Source organism: Micropterus dolomieu, linkage group LG14 (genome assembly GCF_021292245.1).
Source record: "Micropterus dolomieu isolate WLL.071019.BEF.003 ecotype Adirondacks linkage group LG14, ASM2129224v1, whole genome shotgun sequence".
Lineage (NCBI taxonomy): Eukaryota > Metazoa > Chordata > Actinopteri > Centrarchiformes > Centrarchidae > Micropterus > Micropterus dolomieu.
In genome coordinates, this window is record NC_060163.1 from 1,978,002 (window position 1) to 1,997,032 (window position 19,031).

A 19,031-nucleotide genomic window follows, 5' to 3' on the forward strand; every position below is an offset into this window, starting at 1 on the left:
CCAGATGTCTATTACTGGCCCACCCTAACCATAAATACACCATTAAAAATTCTTAAATTATCTAACAACATAATAATAATAATAATAATTGTCTGTAGTTATATCTTTAATGTCATCATACCTCCTCAAATAGGGGTTATTACACTTAATAACCTCTACCGTCTGATGTTTTCGGTGGCGCTCATTAGCACAGTAACATGTTATTGTATAAAACCCTGAACTGCAATATACAGTATTACTGCAAACCTCGGATTACTGTAAGGTCCCATAGTGTAATTATTTCCATCTTGTTAACTGACCTACATTAAATGCTGTATTTTGAATTCAGTACATCTGGATGAATATAAGAAAGTTTTATGGAGCAAATCCCAAAATATATGTCTGCTGAAGTAAGAACATTTCACATTTTAACATTAATGCTCAAATTATATTAGACTAGAGTTGCAACTAATGATTGTTCTCAGTATCGAGTGATCTATAGATTATTTTAAGTTAATTCATTTAATATTTGGTTCATAAAACATCCAACAATATTGACAGTAGAAGTACTGTCAGGTTTATCAGGTGGAGAGAGCTCAGAGAACTAGACCTCAAGTGGTCTGTGAGCTGTGAGCAACTGCATGACATCCTCAAATTGCTTGTGTCCTCACACCTAAAAAAACAGCTCACTAAAGGCAAATTCAAGACAAGGAAAAAGCACTAAATCCTCCCATTTATAAACCTGGAAGCGTGAAACAACCACGCTACCATGAAAATCCAGTTACTGGTTCATTTTCTTTAGACCTACTAATCAATGAGTTGACCGTTTCAGCTCTATATTAGGATGTTTAGCTATTTGAGAACAGTGTGTCAGTTTAATTGTGTATAGCCTAGAAATGACATGTTATCGTCTTAAAAATCTAGCAGCCATTGTGATAGAGAATGGTTGATTAAGCCTACAGATTTCATACATTTGGAACTCAACGGGTGGTAATCTCAGACCGATCTCTACATCAATTTATGGTCATACTTATGACTAAATTGCATTATTTTTCTACTAAGACATATAGCTATGTACCAATAAGCCTTAGTGAGCTGTTGCTAAGCCAGTATACTCCTGCACTACTGGCCGATGTGACCACAGACACTTGACTAAGGCCTGACAGCTTGGCTTGACACACTTCTTCTAATCTAATCTCCAATCCTTCACTGTATTCACTCAGCTAGTTAAGCCCCTTGCTAATGAGACTGTGTCCCATTGTATGGAATTAAACCAGAACACTACTCACTGCCTAAATCACATCACACACAAGGACCAATTCTACAAGGGAATTAGGAAGCTGAGAGCATATCTGTTGTGCGATATAAACAAGTACATGCAAAATGCTGCACAGACAAGTTTGCATGCAATTACACCTGTGAGAAGTGTTTAGCTACAACACTGTAATCACTATTCCTGTCAGAAGCAGACAACCTGATGTAAATGCATGACTGAAAGGCAGAATAAGAGAAACCTGGAATATATTGTCTACCTGGCATAGAAAGCACCATGAGTAGTCAAAGACATGCGAGAGGGACCTGTGACCTGTGTGCAAGTATGTAAGTATTGCTTTATTAACACACAGAATCTAACCACCACCAATGACTCCCAAATTAAATCACACACAAAGAATAACACAGACACCTGTACCCATTAGGTGATATCTATAATACCTGATGACTTACTGTCCTCACAGAATAGCACATATGCACAGAAATCACACCAAACAGTCAAATCAGAACTGTGCTGGGTTTGGCCAGTTTTCTGCACAGGCAGAAAGAAGATTCTGTGAACAAAAGAAAACAGGGAACAGCCACACTACAGTGAGACAGTACTGTGTATTTGCCAGCCAGGGGCTTGTCAGGGCAAATATTTCATTGTTTGCTGGTTTTGGCACGTTAACCCATCATGAAAAAAGCTCTTTTTCAAAAAGAGGGGGAAAACTCGGACCACTATATTTCCAATTTTTTTTTTCATTCACCCCAGCCTGGCCACTGACCGTATTAAGAATGCAATAATTACACCTCAAGCAGGAAATATGTCTGCGACTGAAAGCTCCAGAAGTGACAACATGGAGTTGTCTTTAAACTGTAGGCAACATTTAACATGAAAACAAAACGGCCCATTGTCCAGCCTGCAGCAGGACAGTTTTATGATTTTACTAGTCCTAGCATTCCTGCGTCCCTGTCCAAGTCGGAGGGGGTGTTGTCCGCCAGAAAATCACAGGCAGACGGGGCCGATCATCGCGCTCAAATAACGTGCATCGGGACCAATAACCACGGACTCACAGGGATTAGCACAATGTAAAGGCTGTTCAACCTGGAAAGCTAACCTTACCTCCATCAGCTGATGTGGAGTAACGTTTTACAGCAGATTAACGCATTTAGCTGCTCGGGACTCACATTCCTACACATGCTTTACAATCGCAGCGGCTCTCAGTTCAAATTCCAGGTGCTTCCCGTTCACTAATGGCTTGCTTTGACATGACACGGTGTGCATATTGTTGTATGTTTAACCATTCTTTACACTAAACTAAACATGAAAACACGGAGGCTTGTCTTCGCCACAGTCAGCGGGTTATGAGTGAGATTCTGATGTAAATAATCGCAGTACTGTCTGGACCAGCGCTAACGATAGCTGTTTGCTTTCCACAACCCCCTGCTGGCAGTCTGCTTCCCATTAACCTGCTTGCTAAGTGGCCAAATAACAAGTCAAACACACACACGCGTGATAAATATTTTGGTGAAACAATGACAAAAACGAGCAGCGCACTCATTGGTCCAAAGAGCCATAACAACCAGGAGAAAGGCGCAAATGAATTTCCGCCTGGCAAGAGTACAACAGTGCCTCGCTGGCTAGCCACCAACCACAGAGGGTTTACCATTCGCTTTGCATGTAACAGACCAAAGAGGGGGACCAAGTCAGCGCTGTCCTTACCGTCAGGTCGGGATTGTCGCTGTCACGATGGTTAACGGCCCGTATGACTCCAGACCTCCACGGCCACCGACCGAAGTCGCCGATTTCAGGAGGCTCGTCCCCGCTGACACAGAGGAACCGCTTTCCGACCAGCTCCGGTCGAGCCTCGACTGCCATGGCCCTTTGCTGGTCAAAACCCCCCCTCGAAAAAACTTCCAACAACGACGCCCTTACAGACCTGTTCCTTACGACATTAAACCAGCTCTAAAGAATCCAACGGTAGAATGAAAATAAAAAAGGAAAAGTTATTTGTTGCTAAACGCTGAAAACCCGACCCGGGGGATTTAAATGTGTAGCAGTCTCCACCCGCTCAAGCGTCAGTCTTTTCTCTCAACACGAAAAACGGTGGAACGCTGAACCGCATCACCGCCGCCATCCATACTTGTGTTTCTCCGCTGGATCCCAAGGCATTCACTGACCGCAGCACGGTTGTGTCCCTCCGCTCAATTGAACCCCATCGGTACTATTTTTGCAAAACTACTCCCATAACTGCTCGTACTTGTGGAACTGCCACGACTACCGTTAACATTAACGTGTAGACTTCTGCTTCTATAACAGCTGTAACGGGGCAAATAAATTTTATTCTTTCTAGCGCTTCTGCTGCTATCACTGCTGCTAACAACAACAGCAGAATTCATGCACTGTCATAACAGACTAGGAAGAAAATAAAGGCATGTTGATAACGGCGGTCATTGTAATCAAGTTACAATTCCGCACCAGAACTATGGCAGCTTGGTTTTGTTTGTCTGTTTGTTTGTTTAACTATACTTTTGTTATAATGTACATATTACCTTAACAGAAAATAACACTTTATAACTAAATAATGCATTTTTATAGTGGTTAGTTGAGCCATAGTTATATGTTTTACTAATAATTGCAACATGTGACACAGTATCTCTGCAGGTACACAGGGCACCTATTCAAAATAGACTTAACAACCCTCATAGGACCGCCTTGTGCAAATAACAGTTGCATGAATGAATAATGTACATGTAAGGATGTGAGAGAGTGTATTTAGCAAAAAAGACAGATTCTTAAAACATGGTGGAAATGCTGCTTAAAAGGACCACACAGGTGACTTATTAGCATGTCCTATTTACTACTAGCTACTTATACTGTTCATTCATACTCTGCTTGTATAATCCATGAACATCAAGTCTGCATTAGTGTTTGTCATGTAGTCACTGTTACACTATAGTTTAAGGGAAAGCAGTGCCCATGTTGCAAATCAGTCTGTACTTAATCTGCATTACACCATGCATTATTGGATTAACAACAACTCAAGCAAGTGTTAGGAGTCTGCTAATTAATTTTCATATCATATTGGAGTGAATGGAAACTAATTGCCACCAAAAATGTTTATCATGCATGCATGCAGGCAAAAATGGTCTACAAAAAATGTGAAGGATACACTATTTGTAACACACCCTGGTATGGTCCCTTAAAAAATACATCAGATTTTTAGGCCAATTTAGACACCATCATAGCACGAGGTACATTATATTATCCATCATTTCATTCATCATAACCAGCTGTTTATTTTAGTACTTGCTCTATTTTATATAAACATTTCATTCAGAATTTTAAATGTGACTGACATGTTTGGTCTTTGTCTGTGTGGAATTACTAGTTTGCAATGTCGTCCACTGAGGCCTCCTGGGCTATAAAGGAGCAAGACAGAGAGAGAATCAGTAAGGGAGAGAATAAGGCAGAGGAACTGAAGCAGAACAAGAGAGGGAAGGTTTGTGTGTGTGTTCTGTGCACATGTAGCTCTGTGGAGGATTGCTGGTTCGTGTCCTTTTTGCTTGTGTGTGCTTACGTGTGTGCAGAATGTAGGGATCTTAAGGACAGTATAGAGGTGTGTGTGTGTGATGCATATAGAAGGCAATCCGCCTGGAGCGACCTCCAGGGTGGGACACAAGAGAGGAAGAGAAAGAAAGAGAGTGATGGAACAATAGAAGAAGAGAAGTAGGGGAAGATGAGTATAGAGAAACGGTGAAAGAAGGGGGGAAAGACACTGAAGAAACAGTCAAACAAATGTCAGACAAAAGGCAAGAATGAGAAGAAAAAGAGGAAGAAAGAAAAGAAAAAAACAAAGCAGAGGTGGCAGAGGAAGAGCACCAAAGACATTGTAGCTTTAGTTAGTGAATTATTTCTTGGCCAACAACCGCTAGGCAGCTAAATGGCTGTAGAATTGTTAGAAAGCATATTTTCCCTTTTTGACACATCCTGCTCTCAGCCCATAACTATAGGTGGGAGAATGTTTGTGCTGTTTAAAGGAGTTGTACAACATTGGACATCAATCAGTGTCTGAACTGAAGCTCCAAGGGCTCAAAATGCTGCAACTTAAGAAAAATTAGCATCTTCACCACTTTGACAACACATGCAGCATTTAGAAAACGCGCGGCAAATACACACAATGACAACAGGAAAATGTTTGGTACGTAACAAATTCGATAGCCAATCGCTGTGTAGCAAATGCCACCAGCAAATATACCTGAATCCTCCCTGTCAGAACAGAGAGTGAGAGTTTGCACTTGCGTTTTTTGACAGCCAACATGGAGGAGTGCAGTTTTACCCTGGAACTTCCTATCTACTACACAATAACAAGGTGACAATGTGAACGCACTATAACATCATAGAAGGTATTATTGTGTTTCACAACCACCTGGTCTGGGGGTATAATTTGAGAGGTGAAAATCCGTACTTTAATACAAGCGGCATTCACTGTTAATTTGAAAACAGTTAAAGCTCCTCCCTCTGTCTGACCCGGACACACTAACTGTGAATAGGCTAAAAGCAACACACAGACTGCAACAAGTTCCATTTCTTCATTCTCTTTTTTCTATGAACAAAAGATTATACCATCAGAATCTACACATAGGGACTTTAATATTGTGGCTACCTGTGTAAAGAAGATCTGCTAGGGTTAGATATGTTCTTGTGGAAATGCTTTGAAGCTCGCGCTTAGCCTAGTTTTAAGTGGATGAAGCGTTTGCTTAAGACATTGTGGAACCACCCATTAAGTAACTGCCTTCAAGCACTGTAAGCATCTGGGACAATGTATCAAATAGAGATTCTTGCCTGATTTCAGTGACATTCCCACCATTCACAAGGTACCTAATCTTAATCTTACGGGATAATTTGTGAGTGCAGGTATGTCATCTGAGACCGTTGTTTTGTCTCATAAAAGAGTTGGTTCATTCTGTTAGGCGCATGACACCTCCAGAGAGCAGAACAGGGATTTTATCAAGTGCCAGTTTCCAAAAAGTTAATGGGATGTATGAATCCTCTGGCTTAGTAAATACTACAAAATCAGCACAGTGATGCCATGTCTGATTTGATTTGGTTTTAACCAGTGGCTTTTTTTTATTATGTCTTTGCTTAGTTTGATGTATTTGCAAAAACGTATGTTTCTGACCAGATTTTGCTGCTGTGTATGAAATTCTGTTGTATTATGAGAATTTCAGTGGAGCAGCTCGTTGTGGAGGTGCCTTCTTTTCAGCTGTGATCCTCTGATGCTGTCCCAGACAGGCAGTGTGACCAGAGAAGCTCCACTGGGAATCTCCCTCATGCTGCTGCACACTGCAGCAGCCACCTTCATGAATAACAAGTAGCTATGAATCCAACTCCCCTCCTCCTCCATACTCACATACTCGCATCATATGTACACAAAACACGCGCATATCTGCATGTGGTCACAAACATGCACATCTGCAAATATACAAAGGCCCAAGCTCACAGCTGCACACATGCACGCTCACACACGCATTTGCTGTATGTGCTCAGATATCATTATCTACACACAGATGGACAGGCATGCTGAAGCTCATGTAGATGGGGTATGTGTCTGCCAAATACTATGTATGGAAATCTGTTTTGAGTGGTCTATGTAATGAGAGGGACAAACGCAGTCCACTACATTTGTACTTCAGGTATCCAGTCGGTTGTCTTTTCCAAAGCCTCTTACTATAATAAATCAAATAATTTTCTCACAGTATTTTGTGTTGCTTCATTACAGTTTCCCTAATTTAAAGGTCTTATTGTAAAATAAATAAAACCCTGTATTGCATGCAGAATATATTAAAACACATCAGAAACTCAGGTTTCATACAGGTTTAAGCCTGTGTGAGATATGCATAATCAGTTGTTATAAGTAAATGTGTTTTAATTTGCCAATCCTTGCACATTACAACTTATTTTAGGATTTTGGTTTTGGGCTGTCAAAATGCATAAACCTGTGATTTATGCTACTGTTTGTATGTATTTGGTGTCTTGTAGAACCAAATCTTTTATTCTTCATGACTCAAATGGTAGGTGTCCACTTACTGTATGTATCTAATATACATCTGTGTTCTGTCACCAACACATTATATATAACAAAAGTTATTTAAAAGCAGAACGTTTTTTGTTTTTCTGCATAGCAAGAAATATTTAAGTCTTTATTTGGTCCATTAGACATAATGATATAACATCTTTTAAGCAGATGCCTATGGATCAATAATGACTTACCCTAATGTACAATGGAAATGTCATAGATAGAAGATACTTTATTGTCACATACACATACATGTTGCGAAATTCATTCTCTGCATTTAACCCATCCCTCAAGGGAGCAGTGGGCTGTGCAGCGCGCGGGGACAAACTCCAACCACGTCAACACCTGACACCATCTCCGTCATCTCCATTCACTCCAGTGTGGAGTTGCAGAAGAATAAACCATATGTGATGCATCTTTTAAAGATACGTCGTTAAAGAATTAGATTGTATATTATCTGCACCTGTGATTTAAATGAATATGTGCACAAAAGCATGTAAGTGGATTATCCCCCACAAAATTGGTAGGTTATGGCAAAGTTAGCAGATAAATGAACAGATTAGGCCAGGATACTGGATAAAGTAACACATAATGTTAACCACGAACAGCCTATTAATAGTAAATTATTATTATTTTAGTGCATATCATCAATTGTTGGAATGGAATTAGAGAAAAATGCTTATAAATGTGATTTTTTGCAGGGTGTGGGTAGTTAAATATTAGTTAAATATAACATTAGGGCATGTGATTGTAGAGTGGCGGTGGGCATGGGGACAGGAGTATAATAAAATTCACATTACACAATAATCAGCATGAGAGCTCTGTTTGTAATACAACAATCGAGTGTTTTTAGGTTTTGTGATTTTGATGATTATTACATAATGTCTTTATAAACTGCATCCCCCAGCTAACTTCCCTCCCCTCTCTTCCCATCATACTGGACTAGGAATCATACTAAATACCATAACTAGTATACTACTGTATTATATAAGTAATCATACTAAACATGTATTCTCTTACTGTATTATATGAGTAATCTTGTTGTGTAGAAACCTACTGTCGGAGCACTGGGTGCTGGCAGGTGTAGGAGCAGTGATGTTGGCCGGGAGTTGGAGCATTTTGGAGGTTTTTCTGTTTGTTCTGTTTTTGCTGTAATTCTCAACCCTAACCATATGTTTTAATGATTTTTTCATGTAATCCACAGGCCTGCTGAAGAGTGCCTGAGCTTCTTTCTCCAAGACACCTACTGTGTTGGGGAGCTTCATGAAAGTCTTAAATAGTTCCTCAAGTTGGTGAATGAAATCATTTTTTGGAGGATCTTCAGCAGAAGCCGGTAAACAGCTTCAGTTCAGCTGCAGGATACATGTTGCCGACCAGCTTGGCAACATGGACTGGAGCAAGAGTTTCAGAGTGATGAGTTATTAATCTGTAACAAAAGGATCTTTCATCCATAACGTTTTAACTGAGCTCTGTCTCTACATCACAGTAACATATTTATGTCCACTGACTGCCTGGAGGGTAGCTAGTGTTTGGAAGGGAGGGGAGAGCTATTATTTCAGTAATTATTAGCCTACACGCTGCTCTGTTATGCCATTGTAATGATAAGCTACTACTTGCTTCTACCGTGTTGTGTTTCCAGCCAATTCATTCATTCAACTGCTATTTCATCCACAGTCAACATACACAATCTTTCAACCTCTGTCAATCCGTCTACCTTCAGTTTTAGGATATCACAAACCTCTGTCAACACACCAACTCAAATTTAACACTGCGTCCTTCTTTGCAGGGTTCTTATTCCTGGCAGTTGAATCTGTAATTCCTGCAGCGTCTTGTTGGATCAGCAGCAAGATTTATTTTAACGGCTTCTTAATTGTGTCATTGCTCCATTTCATCCCTTTTGTGGTTAGTCTGCCTAATGTCATAATGTGGTCTTTTCAAAACGTTGTCTTTAATTTTTGTCCTTCATTTTCATTGTCTTCTTGACAGATTTATTTAGCTTCCTTATTTTTCTTAGTGCTGCCTTTGTGATTTTTTGTCTCTCTCAATAATTCTTTCCACTAGCTCTGATTCACTGGCTGATGGCTTGCTGGCTGACTGAGTGGATGCAGCCTTCCCTGTCTCTCCCCACTAACCATGTCCTCTCTTTCTTCCCTCTCATTTTCCCTTCTGTCAAGTCTCCTCATCCCTTGTTTCCTCATTCTTTGAAAATGATGACAAAGACAGCACAGTTCATTTTTAAACATTCCAAATAACATTATATCACTTGAAAATAGGCAATATTACTATAATTATTGATGCTGGTTTCACAAACAACACAATGCTAGTACTGGGCGTGGCGCGATTACATTCAAAGTCAATGCAAAGAAGCAGAGGGATGCGATCTCCTGCCAGGTCTCCTGCGAAGTGCCATGCAGAAATTCACATTCAATTCACACGCAACACTCTACTGCGTGAGTTGAAATTTTCATCTTGAGCATGAAATTCGCGTGATGCTGTGTTGCGATAGCCTATCAGCGTTAAGAGTGTCTGGACGTCACCGACAGCTTTTCAAAATGTGGAGTGTGGGACAGAGCCTCTGCCTGATGTCCCTGTCCTCGTTTTAACAGCGTTGTTTTATCTTGACTTATGCTTCTCAGCAGCGAGCTACCATGTTTCTGGCCCCACTGTTATTGTGGTTGCCGAGCTCTGTAGGACCACTTCATGTTTCAACTCATGCGATGGAGTGTTGCATGTGATCATCACCCAGCATGAAATTGTGTCCTTCCGCATGTTTGCATTGACTTTGTATGTAATTGCGCCACGCCTAAGGCTGGCATCGCGTTGTGTGGGAAACCAGCATAAGAGTTCATACTTGTTATACCTGTGTCATCTTTAACAACTTAGGCGTGATCAGCAGCTATAGTGCAGGGGCCCTCCTCTTTCTGACCACAGAGTGATGCACAAAGATGGTTGGAACAGCTCCTGCTCTCAGCCTAGTCTTGCCCTTTTTGGTCTTGACAAACGGGTCTGCCTCAAAATGTGCCTACAGAGTGACTCAAGTTTACTTCTCACACACAACGATGCAGTTTTGTCTACCCATATACACATCCCATAGTGGTTGAATGCACAGTATTAAGGAACACTTAGACATGTATGCACTCATTACATATCTAGAAGGCAACCAACAACATGAGAAAACTATACAAATCCATATCACAGCAGAAACTGATGCAACTTGTCATACTTTGTTTAACACCAGCAGCTGTTGATGATCACAACTAATGAAGTTCCTTAACTTAAGTTGGGGAGCAAAGACCACACCTCATCTCCCAAGGCGATCAGCACAAGAACCACAAGGGAATTTAATGTCAATGTGTGAGTCTGCACTCCATGTACTGAGACCACACCCTCACACTGAGTCTCAACTGCATATTTTTAATAAAACAAACATTAAGCACATATTTTGTTGTTGTTGTAAGCTTTAGTTACAGTAAGCATAAAAATTAACCAGACCCTGCTTGCTTTTCCCGTCGCTAAGTTTTATAAAGAAGCAGAGGCGAATCCTTCAAAGAAGAGCCAGGATGTGATGGAGATGTGTCATGTAAGCATGTCTCTCTGTACGTTTGTCTAATCATTCTTCTTTTTTGTTAACCTCTAGCCATTTATATGTAGACTCTTGGTAAACCTAGAATAAAAACGAATTCAGTTTAACACTGTATAGTCTGTAAATTCCCACTGCAACCTCACAGTAAAATTTTATCAGCTTGAGATTGAAGTAATCCATGGTCGTTAAATGATAACTTTAAACTGACTGCATTTAGCCTAGATGATACATCGGCGTTAGCTCGGCTGTCTGTCTTTTAAGTAACGTTAAGATTTGTGTCTCTTTCACCGGAGGCTCAGCAATGTGAGCACAGCTAAATGATAATGAAACGGTTAGTGAGCGAGACAGAATATTATAAATGAGATTGTTGTCACTCCTTATAACAGTTAAACAGCAGTTAGTAACGTTACTGTTTATGAATAACGATAAATTATGTGGGTGACGTTAGTTAACGTGACTGAGAGGTGGAGAAGCTGTGTACCTGAATATCGAAAAACAACTATAAAATTGAACTTTACGAAGCAAACAGCAGCAAATCCATACTAACGTTAGCTGGCTGCCCTGCCTGCATTACTATAGGCTAGTATAAGCAAACCTCTCCACATTTGTTTTTTACTGTTACATCATTTCTTGCAGGCTAAAATAAACCCTTAATACTGGTGGTACACAGATTAGTAATATGGGTCCGTTAGTTGGTGAAGTAATGTTAAAAGCGATACAACTTTGCACTGGATAATGTTTGCACCTGCTACACGTTAGCCAGTGAGCTAACATGACTCTCTCAGTGACTCCAGCCTTTCTGATGTTGACTGGGTTTTCACTCAGCATCATCTGAATCTCATTTGGCCTGATGGGCGTCAGCACATACAACACTTTATTGTTGTTTTTATCTTTACGTGGATTTTGTGCTGGTTGACTGGTTTACTGCCCATTGACAAAAGAACAGTAAATATGTTATTTATTAAAGGGGCTATATGTAGTTTTTAAATTCAATTATTTATTAATAAATTTACTTTTTTACTTCCTTTTTGTCAATGGGCTGTAGCCTCACTTAGAAATGAACCACAAGCCTGTTTTCTCTGTTGCTTATAACAGCCACTATTCTGCCATGAATGTGAAGGCAGACTCCAACATAAACGCCACGTTAGGATACAATACAACAATAAAGGTTTAGGTGCTGGAGCCCCTCAGGCCAAATGAGAATCAGTTTATGTCGGGTGAAAACCCAATCAACAACAAATCAACAACTTGGTATCATGTCCAAGTGTTGATTTGAGCCTGCAAGAAATGTTGTAACGCTACAAAATGGAGTGATTTGTTTTAAAAACAGGGGCAGGGGCAGCCAACTAGGTTAGTTTGGACTGCCGCTGTTTGCTACATTCAATTTAGGTGTATTGTGGTTTTACCGATTCTCAGGTACACAGCTTCTCCACCATCTCAATCTCTGTAACTTATGTGACACACATAATACATAATAATTCAACATAAGGCACAGGACAACTATACAGTGGAAGAGCTAACGTTATTCACTACGATAACGTTACTTACTGCGGCCTAACTATAATGGCAACAATGTTTGTTGTGGCAACAATCTCATTTATAATATTCAGTCTAGCTCACTACCCGTTTCGCTATCAACCAACACATTTAGCTGTGCTCACATTGCTGAGCTTCCGGTGAAAGATACACAGATGGTAATGTTGGTTACTCAAAAGCAGACAGGCGAGCCAACGTCAATATAACACGTCGGCTAAATGCAGTAAATGTACCGTTATCATGTAACGAGCATGGATTAGTTCAACCTGCAGCTGATAAAAATATTAGTTGCAGCGGGAGATTACATGAGTTTCCAACATGTTGTGTAAAGCTGTCTCCCTGTCTATTAATAGCCGACTTCACCCTAATTTTCCGGGAGGATTGTGCCAATATGCCGGCTGGCTGTACTGTCTAAAAGATAACGTTACGGAGCTGAAAAGGGGTTTGATTTGATCTGCCTCTTAGCCGGGAACGTTGAAGTACCAAAGACTGAACATGTCTGTGTGAAAAGCCACAGCCACATGCCGCCGTTTCCGCAGAAACAAAGCTCCTCATAAACGTATACTCAAATCAATGACAGTGCCTATCCTCGCCATGTTCTTTTCTGGAGCTGACCTGAAACCAGCCTTCAGACTGTCCAGGAATCAACATGCTGGTCCAGATGCTGCCCTTGACATTAGGGTGCTGGTTACAGTCTCATAGCTTGCCTGTGGTGCCTCCTACAGAGTAACTGCAGACATCTTTAACATGCCAGTAGCCACAGTCTGCAGGACCGTCCACAACGTTGTAGAGGAAATGATGACCATCCTCCACAGAGCTAGTCATTTCCCCAAACCAGAGGAGATGGAGGAGGTAGCTGTTGGCTTTTTTTGCCTTGCTGGCCAGGAGGTGTTCCGTTGTGCTCACGGTGCCATAGATGGGGTCGGGATTCTTCTTTCTGCAGATAAACAGAAGAATGCTATGTGAACAGAAAAGAGATGGACAGACTACCAAAACAGCAAAATAAAGGGTCAAATGTCAGAAATACATTCCTGGAGATGCAATAAAGTAGTTGTAAATGTCAGGGTTGTCCACTCTGGTGGAGGCAGATTGAAAGGACACTCACTAACCCCTATTTCTTTTATTTTGTCTATAGAACAACACTGATCATTGATACAGTAACATAATTGTTTGCCTGACTGGCCATAGAATTTGGGCTCCTAATAGCTAAAAAGAATACTGATTTCTTATTTTATGCTATTAAATTGGAAAAGACTCAGAATTTGCATTTACTCAAAAAGGGGAGGGGGCATAACGCAGGGGCAAAGCAACCAGATTGAACACAGTGTTGCCAAATCAGATTGACTGTTTCCAGTCCAATCACAACTGAAAACCCGCCCACTTCAGCAAAACAAAAACAAATCACAACCTTGCCGGAAGTCCAAGTAAAACCGTGAAAACATTACATACACAATAGAAAACACACCCTTAGCATACAAAGCTTCTAATCTGCATCAAATGAACAAAGATGAAATGTTAGATAAATAGTCTATCGCAACCCTTAAAGAGTGCAGTGTAGTTTGACAACCAAATATACAAAATACACAAACCTCTGGCATTGCAGCGTTAAAACAATAAAGCGATTAAACACTGCCATGAAACATTCGCCACAAAAAACAAATAAAATCCAACCTATTTAAAAACTGTAGGATGGCAGGATGTGTCTCTCGCACACACACAGCCAAGATTTTTTTTTAATTGATCAGTTCGACTTCGAATAAATCACACGGTGCAAATATGCTTCATAAAAATCCCCTTACTTTTATACAGAATCAATGTCTTCTAGAGTAGTAGAATTAGAAGTAGAAGAATATTCATAACTTGAAGAACTATGTACTGTCACTGCAAGCAGTTAGCTGGCTAATGGTACTGTGTGTTAGTAACTGTCAATGTAAATGATAATGACATGAAAATTAGTAGGTCCACCCCTTTCTGTAAATGACTGAATACAACTCATGTCAATCAAATATCCATCCATCGTCAACCGCTTATCCCGCATACTGGTGCCAATCCCAGCTGCCATCGGGCGAAGGCGGGGTACACCCTGGACAGGTCACCAAACCATCGTAGGGCCACACTTAGACAAACAACCAGTCACACTCACACCTAAGGACAATAGGGCCACTAATTAACCTAATCCTCATGTCTTTGGACGGTGGGAGGAAGCCCACGCAGACACGTGGAGAACATGCAAACTCTACAGGCAACTGGGGTTTGAAACCACGGCCTTCTTGCTGTGAGGCCACAGCGCTGTCCACTGGACCACCCTCAATTAAATATTTACCAAATTAAATTGGTTGATGATTTGAGTGAGCAGGCTACATAACGAAGTCTATGGATTTTTTTTAAATCTGTGTTTTTGACAATTAAATGAAAGTTTGTTTTAATAATATTGTTTTCATAATATTTTCTAAAAACCGCCAAATGTTGACAAAAATTTCATCTACCCAATGTAATCAAAACTAGCGTACCCAATGTGGCTATGCTGACTGGACGCCGGGCGCCCCCTACGAGTGATCTCTTTATTACATCTTATGTATATAGAATAAATACATAGACTGAAATGTCTTCTTTTCTGACTTAATGCCCAGTAATATGTCGAAGACTGAACCCGCCCATATAGAGTGCACTGGAACATAAAACAAGGTCACCCTCCATTTCCATGCTCATAAAAGGCTACCCCAACAGCACCGCTTGTAAAATTCAACGAGCGCACTCATTGCATTTATCGCTCATTGGTTAGAGTTTCCCACGGGACGAAGACAGACCAATCAGAGCACAGGTCGCTGAGTTTGAAATTCCACCGCTTCTATCGAGCGCAAAAGTCACATGGGCAAACGTGAGTAACCAATGATAGTTTGTGTTTGTTGACTGAACTGGCCAATAGTAGGTTCAGGAGGTCGTTCTTTTTCTGGTGACGTCAGTGGCAGTCTGAGCAGTGTGTTCTGGTGCCAGGAACTGGGTTGTAAAGCAGTGAGGGAATGAGGAAACCCGGAGGGAATAAAAGATTGCAACAAAACAACAGGATTCACTTTGGATAGATATTTAATCGCTAAGGTAACATTATGGCTTCAAAGAGAGAGCAGTGAGATCGGACCTGTGTGACATGTTGGCTGGCTGATGAACAGTGAGATAGCTAATTAGCTGGTCCTGGATTCGCGCATCGAAGTTTGGACTGAAGAAGTTCACAGCGGTAACGTTACGGCTAACGTTAGCCTTTAACGTTATCACCGGGGCTGTCTGCTACCGCTATCTCTGACACAGCCCTACACAGCAAAGACAGAAAACATGGTGTCCTGGATAATTTCGAGAAGCGTTGTGTAAGTACAAATACACTTGAAAGTACTGAAGGTGAACCAAAATGCTTTTACCCCGTGGAGAAAATTGGGGCAACTGATGCGATTCAGCTTTGTTAGCTTGCTAGGCTAACTTGTTATCGTCCTTTGGCTAAGATATGACCTTAGTCCTTAAATTCTGTAGATTAGTGCGGAAACTTTGTCAACAAGAAACGACATGATTGAGGTTAACAAATAGTTACCAGACGCCGCAAACGCACGGTATTGTTTCTTTTGTAACATAGATGGTGATACTGAGTCTAAAGCTAATGTGCTACCATCTTGTTTATGGTTCATGGTCATGCATGCAGCTGGTGAGTCAACCGCCAACATGACTTTACAATCAGTCATTTTTAAGAATCGGTGAAATGGAACTTTTCTTCTTCTGTGAAGGAGTGTCAGTACAGCTCTCATGCTGAAGATATTTTTAGCCAGTCCTGTCTAATTTAACATGGCAACCACAACCCACAGGAAGAAAGGCGTCTGGACGAATTGTGTGGATTTGTTTGGATACCAGATACCTAGTTATCCCCTGTCATACCACTGACTTCCATTATGAGTAAAGCAGAAGTGAGAGATTCAGATTTAATACACTAGATATTTGTTTTAATTTTGGGTAAAATCCAACAGCATGCTCCTTTCTCACTCCCTTTCTTTCTCTCTCCTCCTCCCTTCGCTTTCTTTGTATACATCCAGGAACAGTAGTTGCATAACTTGGTGTAATGGAGGATCGGAATGTAGTGGAAAGGACAGAAGGGAGTGGTGGAAAAATACAAAAAGCCTCTCCTTTTTCTCTAATGCAGCTTTCAAATACAATCCATTCGTTGTGGAATAATGAAAACGTTCTTCTACAACAGACTGTCACAGGTCAGTAAGTGGTTCATCCCTTTTCACTGAGCTAGGTTTACGTATAGGAAGCAGGAAACAGAGGAGCATTTTAGTCTTCATGCCCGTGGGTCCTTTATCCCATAACATGCCTATAACTTTGTATACTCTCTTTCTGCCTCTAGACTCTGCATTTTGCACAATACAGTTGAATGGCAGAATGCACCACATTTACATGGGCAGCCGTTTTTGGAGTCTACACTATAGACGGGGAAAAACATGGGAAATATTATCCTGTTTGCTGCAATAACAAACAAACAACAACAAAAAAGTCAAATAAAGGTGGAAGTCCAGGGAACCCGTATTGGACAGCCATACATCTGAGCCTGATATACTTAGCACGTCAATATCACACCAAGATAAAATTCCAGTACTATCAGACCCAACTTCATCTTTTTCAGATTTAGTGGCTCCCAGGTATTCAAAGAAAGGGTGTCTGATCTGGTAGAGTGAAAAGGATTTAGCCTTTTTAGGCGGTGGTGAAAGCTTCAGAAGGGATGGCACTTGTTAAATTATGTAGCCAATGATATAGAGTGGGAGCTTTATCAAGGATCACCATGCCTAGGATACGTAGATCAAGATGCTTTGGAAGAAAATATTGTAACATAATGGTTATGAGAAAATTCTATGATAATTATTGTTAATCATTTTGTTCATGTCATTTACCTGTAACTGTACTTCATCTTATTTCTTTAAAACTAAAAGACAGTACCAACTCAGCCACAGCCTGTTGACCCTGCTGCTGTCTGGCAAGAATTACAGTACAAGTATCTACTGTAGTGCCCCAAGGCTATGAGACTCATCCTCAGCACTGCACCATGTAAAATAGCTCTATTTCTGACTCCACCCATCTACTAGGGTTGGTTATAATGCCCTGTGAAAGCAGGTTTTAATCACCACGTACATTGTTATTATTAGAATTGTTAAAATATGCTTTGCACTAAGGGTGTGCATCGTCACTGGTCTCACGATTTGATTTGATTATGATTGTCAGGTCAACAATTCGATTTGATTCCTTGATGCATCACCTCAAGGGTGTGATTTTCTAGGCACCTCATTACGATTATGAATGCTACGATGCGACTGTAAAACAAATAGGAGAAATATTTATTTTTCTCACTGTGTGACTACTTGGTACTTTTAAAGCAAAGTGTATATAAGTAGTGATGAAATGCAGATTTTATAATGTTCATATTCATATAAATGTAGCTATCATTGCATAGCATTATTACATTATTACTGACCTCTGCTGCTGCTATTTTTATTTCTGAAGCTGCTGTTATTAGCATAGAGTCAAGTGGGGGTTGAACTAGGCACTTTACAATGCTCCAGCCAAACCATGTTCACTCCACCTTAATATATCTGTTCCTTTTTGTCTTGTCTAGTGTAGTTTGTTTTTTAAGTTGATTATTGTGATTTTGATTTGAGCACCATGGGCCTTGAAACTGCATTATCAATTAACCTTTAGATAATCGATTATTGACATTTGTGAATAGATTCATAATCGTCCATGTCAATTATTTTCCACACCCCTACTTTACACCTGCCTCTGACTTCTCTTTCCCCTTCACTCAGACACCCTGTTCTCCCACTGCAAACACACCGACTTGCCCCGTCTCTCTCTCTCCCCTGTCTGCTCCACTTTCTCCATCAGCAGTATGTTTTATAAAGTCGCCTAAAAGACGTATTTTTCAACCCACGTCGTCTGATGGAAATGTTGTTGACATTGCCCAACCCGACCATCTGCTGTATATAATTTTTGTATATAATGTTTGCTTTCTGTGAGTAGCATAAAGGGCACTACAACTTTATCTTGTTATAAAACCGTGTCGTAAAATGATAAATACATCTACCTTGTAACGCAGGTGTGTAGCCGACGCCTCAACACGTCTGGGGAAAAAAGCAAGTTATTTAGTGAGAGAGAAGTGGAACTTACAGTGGGGGAAATAAGTATTTGACCCCTTGCTGATTTTGCAGGTTTGCCCACTTACAAAGAATGCAACGATCTATAATTTTAATCATATGTACATTCTAACAGTGAAAGACAGAATCCCAAAGAAAATTCCAGAAAATCACATCATATGAATTTATAAAAATTGATAACCATCTGATGAGGAAAAACAAGTATATGACCCCCTACCAAACAGCAAGTATTCTGGCTCCTACAAGCCAGTTAGTCTTTCTTTAAGACACAGCCCCAATCCCAACCAATTATCTACATCAAATACACCTGCCTCACCTCGTTACCTGTATAAAAGACACCTGTCAACACCCAAACAACCAGCATCCAACATCACCACCATGGGCAAGACCAAAGAGCTTTCTACGGACATCAGGGAC

The 19,031-nt window shown here is 40.6% G+C and overlaps 3 protein-coding genes across 6 annotated transcripts in view; 2 read left to right on the plus strand and 1 right to left on the minus strand.

Moving 5' to 3' along the window:
- Nucleotides 1-3,341, minus strand: part of jmjd1cb (jumonji domain containing 1Cb) — a 147,442-nt gene extending 144,101 nt beyond the window's left edge. For 2 of the 4 annotated variants that reach the window (XM_046069157.1, XM_046069156.1), the window contains exon 1: nt 2,957-3,341. In XM_046069157.1, coding sequence (XP_045925113.1) covers nt 2,957-3,112 — 156 coding nt within the window. In that variant the 5' untranslated portion in view covers nt 3,113-3,341. Of the gene's footprint in view, nt 1-1,704; nt 1,806-2,956 lie in introns of all 4 variants that reach the window. The other 2 variants (XM_046069159.1, XM_046069160.1) reach the window with 2 other exon arrangements.
- The window catches only part of bms1 (BMS1 ribosome biogenesis factor), a 654,080-nt gene that overhangs the window by 462,220 nt on the left and 172,829 nt on the right, over nt 1-19,031 (plus strand). The window lies entirely within an intron of this gene.
- LOC123983434 (receptor expression-enhancing protein 3-like) overlaps nt 4,632-19,031 on the plus strand; it is an 81,611-nt gene continuing 67,211 nt past the window's right edge. Inside the window, exons 1-4 of the mRNA XM_046069691.1 lie at nt 4,632-4,736; nt 6,526-6,608; nt 13,158-13,284; nt 15,687-15,791. Of these exons, the coding sequence (XP_045925647.1) occupies nt 4,632-4,736; nt 6,526-6,608; nt 13,158-13,284; nt 15,687-15,791 (420 nt within the window). The remainder of the gene's footprint in view (nt 4,737-6,525; nt 6,609-13,157; nt 13,285-15,686; nt 15,792-19,031) is intronic.